The following is a 14,839-nucleotide window of genomic DNA, read 5'->3' on the forward strand; positions in this document are numbered from 1 at the left end:
ATCAAGATCCATTTGGGAGAGTTACTCTCTCCACCACCACACACTGCTTTCTATACCTTTTTATTTCTTTTTTGCCCTTTAGTAATATTTAAAGGGATCTGATTATACGTTGAATGGATTCTTAAATGGATGTCAACATCCATGGACATATATCAACATCGGTTTTGGGTTAGAAAGTCAAACATTGGTAGAAAAATAAATGTTCCACATACAATTATTGTGGCAGAATACCTTTTGTTTTATTAGGGGTGGGGGCACATTTAAAGTCTCTGCTTCTTTAGTTTTGAATGCCTCATCAACTTTATCTGAGTCTGTGCAAAGATTTCTCCCGCTAACTAACACCGTCGTTGTACTGCAAGGTAAGAAGAAAAGAAAAAAAACACATTATTTGCTTAAAGGATATAATTCAATAGCTCATAATATCAACATCGTACATGTACTTTTAAACAGAGAATCCGAAGGCCACAACATAAGTGAAATATCTGTTGGGCCTTTAACGGATGCCCATATCCGTCAACGGATGTCGTTATCCGTTGAAGGCCCAACGGATATCCCACTTCAATTGTGATCTTCACGGGCTTCGTTCACGCTAAAAACTCAAACAGTGATATATAACATCAACAACAACACATAAAACGCAGCACACCACAGAACACATCAAACATCAAATGCATCAAAAAAATGTATTATTTATCATGCATAAGGAAACAACCACTAACCTATTGGAGAGCCACGAACGCACAAACCACTAGCGCCACGAACCACCACCACCAACACGACCCACCACCAACACACCACCAACCGTATCAGTAAAGCACCAACAATCCACCAACGTAGAGAGAAAAGAAAGAAGAAACAAAAATGGTAATGTTATGTTAACAGAAGTGAAAATTAAGAGAAAGAGAGAAAGTGAGAGTAGGGTGGGGTGGGGGGCTTGCGGGTGAAAGTGAAAGGGAGAGGGAATTGTGATTAGAGTTTTAAAAGATAAAAAGTAAAATTGGTAAAGATAAAATTAAAAAGAGTAATATTATAATTTAAAAGAAAATTGGATAGGTGTAGGAAGAAGATGGAATGGTGGGAGATGAACTCTCTCCATTTGGATATGTGCATCACAAGCTCCATGCAAAACTCCTTCCGGGTTTCTTACTGCATTATTTTCTTCCTATACCCCCAGGTTTTTTAAAATGGTCAAATTAGCCTTTGACCTCTCGACTAGGATAAAAACTTTATTTCACTTTCACACAATTCCAATCTTTTTTCTTAAGATCTAATATCAAATATTTAAGAAATTGGAGTAGAACCTTTCATGATAAATATTGACAACAATGAAATAGATTAAATCTTTATTTTTGATTTAATAAAATAAGATAATGTGAAGTCTGTGTGTGTGTGTGTATATATATATATATATATATATATATATATATATATATATATATATTATTTTGCTATTCACATAGGACCACTTTTGATAATTGAGAAGGCTTTGGACTGTTTGATGTCTGTTTTCGTTTTACTTCCTTTATAGTCTTTTAATCGAATTGGTTGAAATATTTCCATCAGTGATATCATTCCAAATAGAATATAAAACTGCATTTGTATTGAGGGAGGGGAGAGTACATGCAGCCAAAAAAAAAATATTGAATTAAAATTAAGAAATTTGATTTCATATGTGAAAGAGAAAATATTGGAAGTGCATAAAATATTTTTACATTTATCCCAAACTAATATAAATTGCAAATTACTATACCAGTGAGACACCTAAAAATCAAGCCATATCGGAAGTAGTGGAACTTGGTTAGAGTTTGGAGTCCAAGAAAAAGAAGCAAAACTATTCTATGGATGCAGCTGGTGCTACCTTTTTGAGTTACATCACCTCGTTCTCCTTAGCCTTCCTTGTTTTGACTCTACTTTTCAAGTCCCTTAGCATTTTAAGAACCAAAAATGGCAGTGTTCGACCTCCACCAACTCCACCGTCACTTCCCATCATCGGCCATCTCCACCTTGTGGGTTCCGTCGTCCCAAAATCATTCCAAGTTCTGGCTCGTCAATATGGCCCTCTCCTTCAGCTCCGTTTAGGTGCCTCAACATGCGTAGTTGTCTCCAACGCCCAAGTCGCCAAAGAAGTGATGAAAACGCATGACCTCAATTTCTGCAACCGACCCCAGTTTGGATCCGCAGACAACTTCTTATACAAAGGTTCTAGTTTCGTCACTGTCCCATATGGCCCTTATTGGCGCTTCATCAAGAAGCTTTGCGTTACTCAGCTTCTCTCCACAACGCAGTTTGGGCGCTTCCGGCACATCAGAGAGCAGGAGATACATAAGCTCTTGAAATCTCTTGCGGAGTGTTCCTCCGAAGGAAGGGACACGGATTTGAGCCATGAACTCACTGCTTTGACCAACAACATCCTGTGTCGGATGGCCATGAGTACGAGCTGTTTGGACAACGTTAACGATGCCGAGGATATTCTTGGCCTGGTGAGGGAGTTCATGCACTTAGGAGCTAAGTTGAGCATGGGTGAAGTGTTGGGACCGTTGGGAAAGTTTGACTTGTTTGGGTATGGGAAGAAGCTTGCTAGAGTAGTTGGCAAATTCGATCAGGTTTTGGAGCGCATCTTAGAGGAACATGAAGTGAAAAACTCCGAAAGAGGAGACATGATGGATATTCTACTGCGAGTCCACAAAGATCCTAATGCTGAAATGAAGTTAACAAGGAATGATATCAAGGCCTTCTTCCTGGTAAGTTCTTATCTTTTTCCATGAATATTCACTGTTTCTTACGTAAAAAAAGTTTCACCTTTTTATGAATGGAGACTGACTCAGTTTACAAAAACCAATTTTCATAATAAATACTCAAAAACGAAAGCGTAAGGTAGCACAGAGTAGGATGCAAAAGTGATTAAATTTTTGTGGTGTGAAGGATATTTTCCTAGCGGGAACAGACACGTCTTCAACAGCGTCCCAATGGGCCATGGCAGAAATCATGAACAACCCAGGAGTGTTGAGGAAGGTGAGGGCAGAGATTGATGCAGTGGTGGGTTCTAGCCGGTTGGTCACTGAATCAGACCTTCCAGATCTTCGTTATCTCCAAGCTGTTGTGAAGGAAGTTCTAAGACTCCACCCAACAGCAGCGTTTGCTCTTAGAGAATCGGCAGAGGACTGCACCATCAACGGGTATGGTATAAAGGGCCAGACACGGACACTGATCAATGTGTACGCCATCATGCGGGACCCAGAAGCGTGGGCCAACCCAGAGGAGTTTATACCAGAAAGGTTCTTGGAAGACAGTGATGGGATGAAGGGTGGAGCTGAAGGCATAACTACAATGAACGGTGGTGATTTCAGGTACCTTCCATTTGGGTCTGGGAGGAGGGGATGCCCTGGATCTTCCCTTGCCTTAACTGTCATACAAGTGACAGTTGCATCACTGATCCAATGTTTTGAATGGAAGACGAAAGAGGGAGAGAGGGTTTGTTTGGAAGAAGGGTCATCATTTTCTACAGGATTGGCAAAGCCACTTGTTTGTTATCCTGTTACTCGTTTTACTCCTTTTTAATTCTACACCGTCATGTTGTTTTTGTGTTCATCATTTACTCATTCACCTATGATTAGTGCAACTTCACTTTAACATATATGTCAACCGTGGCTTCTGCAGATTTTAATGTTTGCAAAAACATTATGTTTCTTCAAAAGTTAAAATCTTCATCTGTCATGTAAGTGTGATGTTTTAAACATATTCATAGTTTCTGCCAAATAATGAGGTGTCTCATTGTGCTGTCATCAGGGAGCCAGCAGTTTTGAGATTGGTGGGAATAAGCAGCCAAACGAAAAATCCACGAGGAGGATTGAGCTTGCTAGATTAAACAATGAAGTAATCAATTAATTAACCAAATAAAAGGACAAATGAAAAGGAAACTCGGTTTTAAGTATTCATGCATTATTTATTTTGGTGTTAGCAAATCACCATATAATAATATTCAATTTCATTTTTGTCAAACATGTGTATGGGATGAGAAATGTTATTCACTTTTTTCAAAAAGAAATAACAATGACATTGAATACATAGTTACCAGTTCTGTATCAGCACCAACAAGAAAAGTTAAAGGTTTTAGTTGTAGTAGGAGCCAACAGATATTGCTCTTATTAACATCCTTTGTTAACAACAAAGAGAACACTCTGTCATGTTACAAATCATGTGTGCCCTATCTTGATATATTATGTTTCGGGTTTGCATTGTAGCTTAAACACAATATTGATCCAATATAATCCAAATAGCACAGGTTTTCAGGTTTGCACAATCAAATGAAGAGTTACATCTAAGATAATGCAATTCAACATAACACTACGAAAGGATTTGATTTAGGACGAAGGCTATGACCGAGTTGGGCGATAAATTTTGGAAATAATTCTTATCATATAAAAATATGCATTGTATCTGAAATTTTTTGTTTCATAAACCTAGGTACAATCAATTTCTGACTTAAACATTTATATTAGAGTTTTGTCATTTCTGAGTTGCATCGGAAGTGGCTTACACGTTTTTTCTGCAAAGAGTGGTTTATCATTCTGGACAAATAGCAACAAACACAGTCACAAACGTTGCTTATTAGAAAGGCTACAAAAATTTGTCTATAATTCTTCAACTGATGTAAAACAGAGAATTCCCTCTGTTAATTATTTACGTTGAAATTTAAGTCTATACCTAACCAATTTTGTGTTGAAGATGTTTCGTATGTTTGTCTAACCATTCTTCTATCCGAATGTGAAGGTTAAACATCTTAAAATAAAGAAAAATATTATTTTACATACCTCAATTTTTTACCTTTCATATTACCAAATAAATATGGAATGCAGTGGAGGGAAGCTAAAGGTTGACTTCCATTATTTTGAAGTGCTCTGTAATTAAAACATTATAAAATAGCAATTATAATAAATTTTAGTATTCAAATTAACATTTTAATAGCAATTATAATATCTAACTTTTTAATTATATTTTTATTTTTTATTGTCATAAAAAAGAATCCTTTTGTTTTCTCTAGTAGCAACTATACGGGTTCGAGTGAATTTGTAGGGGAGCGTTTGGAATCGAGATTAAATTAAAATCGTCTGTCTTCATGACGGGTCACTTTCTTATTATCCTATTGAGAAAAGGTTAGGAATAAGCCGATGGAATAAACCAAGAGAATAATTGTTAAATATTATAGTATTCAATGAATTAAAAACTAAAGAGAACTAATGGAAAAAAAATTGTTTTAATTATCCATGTTCTACTTTCGTGTGATGCAATCCAACTTATAATACACGCAAATAAAATGTCAGCCATAGCAGATTAAACCAATACGAAATATTCTTCGTAGGATTTAATTTTGATGAGCTCGTCATAATTCTGTACTATTCACAAGGTTCGCGAAAGTAGAAAATAATCACTGCAAAAGTGTCTGATTCAGATGACAGGACGGACACTGTTAATAAATCTGTCAAGCATCATAGTATTCAGTTTCAAGCTAAGCTGATAAAAGATAGGTGCAAGAAAATGAAAGCATACAGAATTCTCAGAAAGTTAAAACTATATCAGTCACTTTTAACAAGTACGTCAGCTGCAGTATATGTTGAAATATAAATGGAAAGCTACGATGTCTCGAAGAAAGGAACTTTCTTTGCAGACAAAGACAACCCACCAGGTGACATTTTTATTTGAGGCTGGACTTGGTCACAAATTCACGATGTCTTTGTCTGAGAACTGACACGATGCCGGCCAGCGACATATAAATGTCCATTTCGAAAACAGATAACAGCAGCAAACATAAACTACAAATTAAGCATCATATTTTCCTTATATACGTTGCTAACTAGTATATTTCACTTACCTGCGAAACATTCAAATCAAACATGGCTGATTACCAAGACTACATCCTTCTTTTCATCACATTTTTAGTCTCCACATTCGTGGTTCGAGCCATACTCAGCAGAAAACAAAACAAGACTAATAATAGACCACCAAGTCCACGAGCCTTACCCATCATTGGACATCTCCACCTTCTGGCTCCAATACCTCACCAGGCTCTTCACAAGCTCTCTACTCGCTATGGTCCCATAATGCACCTTTTCCTTGGCTCCGTCCCTTGTGTCGTCGCTTCCACGCCAGAAGCTGCCAGAGAATTCCTAAAAACTCACGAAACCCGTTTCTCCAACCGCCCGCAAAGTTCTGCAGTTGATTTTCTGACATACGGCTCCCAGGACTTCTCCTTTGCGCCATATGGACCTTATTGGAAGTTCATGAAGAAAATATGCATGTCTGAACTTCTGGGGGGTTCCACGTTAACTCAGCTACTTCCTGTGAGGAGACAAGAGACGATAAGGTTTCTGAGGCTTATGCTCAAGAAAGGGAAGGCGGGTGAGGCTGTTGATGTTGGGGGCGAACTTCTAAGACTCTCGAATAACGTTGTGTCGAGGATGATTATGAGCCAAACATGTTCCGAAGATGACAGTGAAGCCGAAGAGGTGAGGAAGTTGGTGCAAGACACTGTTCTTCTCACGGGGAAGTTTAATGTGTCGGATTTCGTTTGGTTCTTTAAGAACTGGGACGTGCAGGGGTTCGGGAAGAGACTGAAGGAAATTCGGGACAGGTTTGACACCATGATGGAGAGGGTGATCAAGGAGCATCAAGAGGAAAGAAAGAAGAGAAGGGAAGTGGGAAGAGGAAGAGATGATGATCAAATCAAGGATCTACTTGATGTGTTATTGGACATACATGAAGATGAGAACTCTGACATAAAATTGACAAAAGAGAACATAAAGGCCTTCATCTTGGTAAGTCCACTTTCTGTGGCTAAAATTTCGTCGACTTCAATTTCAAGAAATCTTTCTGTTGGATCAAAAATTTGTGGAACATGAGAAAACTGATGATGTAGTTGTATAAATTTTGCAGGACGTATTTATGGCAGGAACAGACACTGCAGCCTTGACAATCGTATGGGCTCTGGCTGAGTTGATCAACCATCCAGATGTGATGGAGAGAGCAAGGCAAGAGATTGACGGTGTGATTGGAAGTGGTAGATTAGTAGAAGAATCAGACCTTGTCAACCTTTCTTACCTACAAGCTATAGTCAAAGAAACGCTGAGGATTCACCCCACAGGTCCATTAATTGTTAGAGAATCGTCTGAAAACTGCAATATATGGGGCTATGAGATTCCACCAAAGACTCAGTTGTTTGTTAATGTGTGGGCTATTGGTAGGGATCCCAACCACTGGGAGAACCCACTTGAGTTTAGACCAGAGAGGTTTCTTAGCGAAGAGGGAAGTGGTAAGAGCCCGTTAGATGTGAGGGGACAATATTTTCATCTGATTCCGTTTGGGAGTGGAAGAAGAGGTTGTCCTGGAACCTCACTGGCTTTGCAGGTTGTACAGACCAACCTTGCTGCTATGATTCAGTGCTTTGAATGGAAGGTTAAAGGAGAAAATGAGACTGTTGACATGGAAGAGAAACCTGGGTTAACTCTTTCAAGGGCTCGTCCATTGCTTTGTGTTCCCGTGCCTAGGCTTAATCCTTTTCCTCCCCTGTGATACTCATCACCATAAATTTCACATAGCTCGTCTATGCTTTTCAAAATGAAAAGGTTTACGTTGTTATTCAATTAGAACTAAGATTTCGTTCCTATTATACAAACCTTTGTTATGTATTGAAGGGTCTGGAATTCAACTGTACTCTAACTTTCATATCGACTAAATTCATTTTCTTAGGCATTTGAGTTGAAGTGATATCAATCCTTTGTAAGAATTGGATTCGTGTCGTGTTGATTTGGTATCTTCCAATATAGATCTTTCCTGAAAAGACACGTCAATTAAAGAAACACTTACAAGAACTAGGATTTAACTATTCTCCTTGTTTCTAAGGGAATTTATTACGATGAGACCGACTTCTGTCATCCAAATTAATCACAAACCGCTTCGTCGGTGAAACGGAATGATTTTAATGTGGTTTTAAGTCAAAAGTGAAAATGAAAAATTGAAGCCATAAAGATATTTGTCTCCTTTAAAATGAATTTAAAATGAATATGCCAGATGAGACATGCTAGCCAAGCAAAAGTGATTTTAAAGTATATTCATCAAAAGTTAGTTCTCAAATTAAATAAAATTAAATAGTTACGCAATATTCCAAATTAGACCATACTCGCAGCAACTTGCTTTAGCCTCATTTCTGACCGTTATGGCGGTTCTCAGTTCAATGAACCTAGTTTCTCTCAATTTATCTGTCGTTAATGCTATACATTTTTCCATATTAGTTAACTTCATAAGAATCTATCTCCTATACTCCTAAGTCTATTTGCCAAATTCCTCACTTGCCCAAAAAAATCAAGCCCGTGCAAAGATCTGAAGTTTTAGATGAATGGTTTAGATTCCGAGGATGTCCATTACTATTTAATATGACTCTTGGTTTTTCACAATATGCTACCTCACAATCAATAAAGAAGAAGACTCGATACTCAAGGTATGGAATTTCAACTGTCACTCCTTTGTTTGATCTCCACCATCGTCATTGCACTCGTACTATGGAGAAAACAAAAGAAGACCCTCCTTCCACCAAGTCCAATGGCCCTCCCCATCATTGGTCACCTCCACCTTCTCTCCACAATACCTCACCGAGATTTTCACAAGCTCTCAATCCGTTATGGACCCATCATGCACCTTTTCCTCGGTTCAGTCCCTTGTGTGGTGGCTTCGACCGCAGAAGCCGCCAAAGACTTCCTCAAAACTCACGAATCCACCTTCTCCAACCGCATTACTCAAACCGTCGCCATTGAGGCCTTAACCTACGGCTTCCAAGACTTTTTCTTCGCACCTGACGGACCCTATTGGAGGTTCATGAGGAAACTGTGCATGTCTGAACTTCTCGGTGGCCACATGTTAGACCAGCTCCTTCCCGTGAGGCAGCAAGAGAGCAAGAGATTCATCCAACACCTGCTCCGAAAAGGGGTGGCTGGTGAGGCCGTGGATTTTGGAGGAGAGTTGATGACACTCTCGAATAACATCGTGTCGAGAATGACTGTGGGTCACACGAGTACTGAAAACGAGAAGGACGTTGAAGAGATGAGAAAGCTGGTGGCGGATGCCGCAGAGCTTGTGGGGAAGTTCAACATATCGGACTTCCTTTGGTTCTTGAAGCGTCTCGATTTGCAGGGATTCAACATGAGGCTCAAGCAAACTCGGGACAGGTTTGATGCTGTGTTAGACAGAATCATAAAGCAGCGTGAAGAGGAAAGAAGGAGCAACAAACAAACCGATGGAACACGTCCGTTTAAGGATATGCTTGATGTTTTGTTGGACATCTTCGAAGATGAGAGTTCTGAAATAAAACTAAACAAAGAGAATATTAAGGCCTTCATCCTGGTAAGTCGATAAAGGAAGTATATGCAGTTTTTTCGTGCTTAAAGAGAAGTTATATTTGTGCACGAATACCTTGTTATTTTTGTTTGACAGTCTCAGAATATCATATGACTTGATATATCAACGATTCTTTGGATATCAGAAATGTTATATATATATCCTCTCTGTCTTGGTCATTTTCTCTCATTAGCCCCGTCACCTTTCTGACTCAGGTTATAGATATAGTTTAATACGTAGATTACCACTGTACATATCACGTAATAGGATTATTATTTAAGAGTAGGAATTCCTTTCATTCTTGATTTCCTTTCGTGCAAACTAACATGTGTGTTACTAATGACAATATTCAGGACATATTTGTTGCTGGGACTGACACGACATCACTAACCATTGAATGGGCTCTGTCAGAGTTAATAAACCATCCACATGTGTTGGAGAAGGCAAGGCTAGAAATAGATGCAGTTGTTGGAAAGAGTAGAATCGTAGAAGAATCAGACATTAAGAACCTTCCTTACCTGCAAGCCGTTGTTAAAGAAACATTCAGGCTTCACCCACCTGGTCCATTACTTATTAGAGAGTCATCAACAAGTGAAGTGGTGTGTGGATATAATATTCCAGCCAAAACTCGATTATTTATCAACATTTGGGCTATTGGCAGAGACCCCAATCAGTGGAGAAACCCTCTTGAGTTCATGCCAGAGAGGTTTATTGATGAAGATGGAAATGTGCATAGTGAATTTGATGTTAGGGGACAAAGTTATCATCTTCTTCCTTTTGGAACTGGAAGAAGAAGGTGCCCTGCTATTTCTCTGGCATTACATGTTCTGCATGTGAATCTTGCTGCACTCATTCAGTGTTTCCAATTGAAGGTTAATGGTGGAGATGGCAAGGTGGACATGGAAGAAAAGCCAGGTCTCACTCTTCCAAGGGCTCACCCCTTAATCTGTGTTCCTGTTCCAAGGCTTAGCCCATTCCCTGCAATATGACTTTCTTAAAAGAAACATTATTTTTCCTTTCATGTCATGTCATGCCAAAGATGTAAGTTTAAATATTATTTGTGATAGGCAAAAATTTAACAGTTTAATAGAAAATTTTACTAAAGGAAATAAATTATATGAAATGTACAACAAAATGTGATATCAATAGAAATTTAAGAAATAAGTTTCGATGCTCATCATGTTTTTCACCACCATTTGGTACAATTTCTTTTTTCAATTTATTAAAACAGTTCAATCTTGAAAAAAAAATTGAAAATATTGTTAAAAACCAATGTAACAGTACATTGGTCACAAACCTTTGACAGAGAAAGAACAATAGGAAGAAAGAATATGCTGCACAGTCAGAATTTCACATATCATCAATTCCTTTTGACATCAAGATAGCAAGCTTTTAGGTCCATGTAGGTACCTCAGAATACGTTTTACTGCAAGGTGTGAGGCTTTTGGTTCTTGCATGTATTTATTCACAAGTCCAACACTAAAACTCAAATTTAGTCTAGTGTTACAGAGGTACCTTAAGCTTCCTACGATGCCTCTGTACTGAGTAGGATCTGTTGTAAAATATTACAGCTTTTTTACTAGAGGATCAACACCCTCTTCGTCAGGATTTTTCTCTAGCTTTAGCCCTGTTTCAACAGGAGTGTTGGCAGCATTCCTTTGCTGCATTCCAAACTTCCTCAGCAAATCCTTTGCATACTTCGTCTGGTGTAAAACTGTCCCACATGAAGTCTCTTCAACTCAATTCCAAGGAAGTAACTCAGGTTTCCCAAGTCACTCATCTCAAACTACTTGAGAAGATCACGTTTACAGCAGGCTATTAAATCTTCGTTGCTCCCAGTTACTGAAGATCATCAACATACATCATGTGATAATCTTCTCATTGTTGTTCTTCCAGGTTTTTACATAAAACCCGTGTTCAGATATGCATTTGACAAAAGCCAAATTTTGCAAGGAAACCATCAATACACTTGTTCCATGTCTTTGGTGCTTGCTTGAGTCCATGGCCTTTTTCAGCCTATACACCTTATCCTTTTTGTTAAAAGTTTCATATCAACTAAAAACAAAACCAATTTAAAAGAGTATATATATAGCTACAAACGGATTTTATAGGATTAAATTACGTTTTAAGTTTATTTCTTAACATGGTATCAGAGTCTGCTCTAGAGCTTATCCTAAAAAAATTTATTGTTTGTTGGATATATTATTTCACCCGTTATCGAACCACTATTAGATCATTTATTAATTATGGTCTCACACATGAAATGTATATACTTTAACACGAAGGGGTGTTGTAAGTCCCACATTAACTAGAGATAAGACCAATTTAGAGAAATATATATGTAAGTCCAAACTCTACTTTTACAAGCCAGTTTTATAGGGTTGAATTAGGCTTAAAGTTCTTTTCTTAACACTTTTCATTTCTATGCTCAAAACTACTTGGTTGTTGCACGTAAACCTCCTCTTGAAGGGGTCCATCGATAATGTTAATTTTTATGTGTTGTACTTTGTTGTTTTAGTGAATAAAATCAATTCTCCCTAGCTTTTATCTTGTTTATTCTTCAAGTTTAGTATGTTTTTGAATTATTTTATGTTTATTTTACCTCTAACTCTATTTTGAGTGTGTTAAATAAGTTAATAAGAAAAATTTCTGGTGAAGGAAAACAAGTTAAGACCTGAAAGAAATATGTGTTTGGACAAAAATGATTTTGGAGAAAATATTTATGCTGGAATCGAGTCCAGCGTTGTGAAATCATTAATCAATAAAAGTTGTAGGAGCAATGATGGCGTTGAGCACCACATACAAGAGAAGCTTCCGACGCCCAATGGTACATAAGTGGCATCGAGCGATGGTTCTACAAAGGCCACAGTTTGTGTTTTATCAACCGACACCGGGCAGCGATAATATTAATGTGTAAAAAATAGGGTATTATACATGCTTTTCACGTGGATTAGGGGTATTTCAAATTTTACACGATAGAAAAGGATCTTGTTAACAACTTTTTTTAACAACTTTCTTATAATAGATTACGTGTCATTATTTTATTAGTTTGTATATTTGAAACGGACCAATTAAGAACTGTAACATAAGTGATTTTAAAAAGTTGTTAAAAAATCATTTTTCGATAGAAAAACACTTTTGGATATTTGGAAGAATCTCCTAGAGGTTATTAGGAGTGTTGGAAAACTCTCTCACTTCTCATTAAGTCTTCTCCTCCATTCATGCTGACTTTTCCTTAGAGAAAAAATAGAGTGCGATTTGGCAATGAAGATGTTACAATAAAAATGACATATTAAATAATTTTATATTAACATAATTAGTTTTATGATTTTTCAATTTATCCATAAATTTTGTAAGAAAGATATAAGTCTAAAAAAATATAGCATTTAATAAAATTTGTAGTAATACATAACTTGATCAAGATTATATATATATATATAGGTTTAATAGTCTATTTTGTCCCTAATTTTGCTGATTTTTCTCAAAAAGGTCCTTCGTAACTTGGTCCTCACTTAGTAAATATTGCGTCAACGCATCCCTTCTGTTAAATAAAAACAAACGGCATTAATGGATTGATGATCTGACAGAAGATAGTGGTAACATGTCATTTTTAAGTTGTATGTGTGGTGACGTGTTAAGTAATTAGAGGTTGAGGTGGATAGTTCAGACTCTGGACCTACAACACAATTAAATTCTTATTATTTTTTTTTTCTACAATTGCAATTTAGTATCCAACCCTAAATTTAACTCATGCCCAATTAGGTTCAACTGCCCAACCAGGATCATTGGTGACATCGCCAAACCACCGTGACTCCTCGTCACCACCAAGGAATAGGCATTACCAGTCTAACCCGAACCTTCTTCCACGACCGAGAGAAACCCAAACTCACAACAACCACTAAGTCTCTCCACGGAAAAGCCCTCTGCATCAAACGAGCCAAGAATTCCAAGAATAACCAAGATCCCAATCGAACCCTAAACTGCAAAGAAGAACAAAATCTTCACCCATTCGCGAGAACAGGGAAGACCAAAGATTCCCAAATCAACACTCTCGTCCCCTAAATCGCGCAACCTGCCCTGAAGATTCAAGAAACCCAATTCGTAGACCCAAATACTCAAGGAAAACCCCATCGTAAGAACCAGATTCCAAAATCACCAAATTCCATATTTCATAAACCCTAGTCAGGAACAAAGCATAGGGAAAGAACAAAAGTCCTATACGAAGTCGAATCAGAGAAGGAGAAAACGAAAATCCAAAAGGAACCCCAAGATCCCCCAAACGAAACCCCAAGTCAAGGCCATGTCTGCCATGAAAACACCCACTAACTAAGACCCTTGTCATTGTAGAGATGCACGTGAACGAACTCACACGTTGTGGAGATGAGTCGCGTCTGAGTCACCGGACCTAGCCCCCCTTCCTGCGAAACGAACCAGAATGGGAAGAAGAAGAAGAATGCTACTTTGTAAGATCGAAACAACAACGGAGATGAGGGACAATAAAGGTGACTCCCTTCTCAACCAAAAACGAACTCAAATCGAAACAGAGAAGACGAAGGCCTGCTCCTTGCCATGCTCATTGCGCGAAGAAGAACCAACCCAAACTGGGTTTGATCGAGACAAAATAAAAACTAGCCAAGGGTTTTCAATCCTCTAAATCAGATTAAAATTTAAGAATTAATTCATAATTGCTAATTAAAAGTCACTAAAAAGGAAAACATTAATCCAAATTAATTATAATCAAAAGAAATACTAAACATGTCACTACCACGCATAAAACTTAAAAATATCATGTTACCATTATCTTCTGTCAAATCATCAATCCATTAACGCGGTTTATTTCTATTTAACGGAAGGAACGACATTGACGCAATATTTACTAAGTAAGGATCAAGTTGACACTTTTTCCAAACGAAGGACTTTTTTGAGAAAAATCAACAAAATTAGGGACATAATATGTTATTAAGCCATATATATATATATATATATATATATATATATATATATATATATATATATATAATTGAAATAATTTTGAAATTAAACAAAAAAAATTTCTAACATATAAAATATATATATGTTAGGTTTATGGTGAATAATTTATATTTTAATACAGTTTAACGTTTTCAATATTTTTATTTGTAGATGAAATTTTAAGTTTTTTTCTAAAAAAACAGTATTAAAATATAAATTGAATATATATATATATATATATATATATATATGATAGAAATATATTTTTTATTTTCAAAATATAAATAAATATATATGTTATCAAAGACAAAAAAACACTCTCAAACTTAGCTCCAACAAATACTAACTCACATTCTTTAAGATATGGGTTGAATAGGATTAGATCTAATTTTTATTTAGCAATTATTTGATTCCAACTAGATATTCTCAAGTTTAAACAAGATAACTATAAACACATCTTAAAAAATCAGTTGTAGTCCTAATC

The 14,839-nt window shown here is 37.0% G+C and overlaps 3 protein-coding genes across 3 annotated transcripts; all 3 read left to right on the plus strand.

Annotated features, from left to right (window-relative positions):
* Nucleotides 1-1,778: 1,778 nt before the first annotated feature.
* CYP712A1 (cytochrome P450, family 712, subfamily A, polypeptide 1) lies at nucleotides 1,779-3,675 on the plus strand. The gene is made up of 2 exons (XM_047323769.2): nucleotides 1,779-2,741; nucleotides 2,923-3,675. Exons 1-2 carry the CDS (start codon nucleotides 1,839-1,841, stop codon nucleotides 3,556-3,558), a joined length of 1,539 nt encoding a protein of 512 aa, XP_047179725.2. The 5' UTR covers nucleotides 1,779-1,838; the 3' UTR covers nucleotides 3,559-3,675.
* Nucleotides 3,676-5,324: 1,649 nt separating this feature from the next.
* Nucleotides 5,325-7,732, plus strand: LOC124846501 (cytochrome P450 93A3-like). Its single transcript, XM_047323771.2, has 2 exons — nucleotides 5,325-6,812; nucleotides 6,931-7,732. The coding sequence occupies exons 1-2, from the start codon at nucleotides 5,892-5,894 to the stop codon at nucleotides 7,564-7,566; spliced, it is 1,557 nt and encodes a 518-aa protein (XP_047179727.2). The 5' UTR covers nucleotides 5,325-5,891; the 3' UTR covers nucleotides 7,567-7,732.
* A 571-nt stretch (nucleotides 7,733-8,303) lies between these two features.
* LOC124846500 (cytochrome P450 93A3-like) lies at nucleotides 8,304-10,566 on the plus strand. The gene is made up of 2 exons (XM_047323770.2): nucleotides 8,304-9,390; nucleotides 9,738-10,566. The coding sequence occupies exons 1-2, from the start codon at nucleotides 8,494-8,496 to the stop codon at nucleotides 10,371-10,373; spliced, it is 1,533 nt and encodes a 510-aa protein (XP_047179726.2). The 5' UTR covers nucleotides 8,304-8,493; the 3' UTR covers nucleotides 10,374-10,566.
* Nucleotides 10,567-14,839: the final 4,273 nt, after the last annotated feature.

This window comes from Vigna umbellata, chromosome 5, assembly GCF_029865625.1.
Source record: "Vigna umbellata cultivar VRB3 chromosome 5, Vumbellata_1.0, whole genome shotgun sequence".
Lineage (NCBI taxonomy): Eukaryota > Viridiplantae > Streptophyta > Magnoliopsida > Fabales > Fabaceae > Vigna > Vigna umbellata.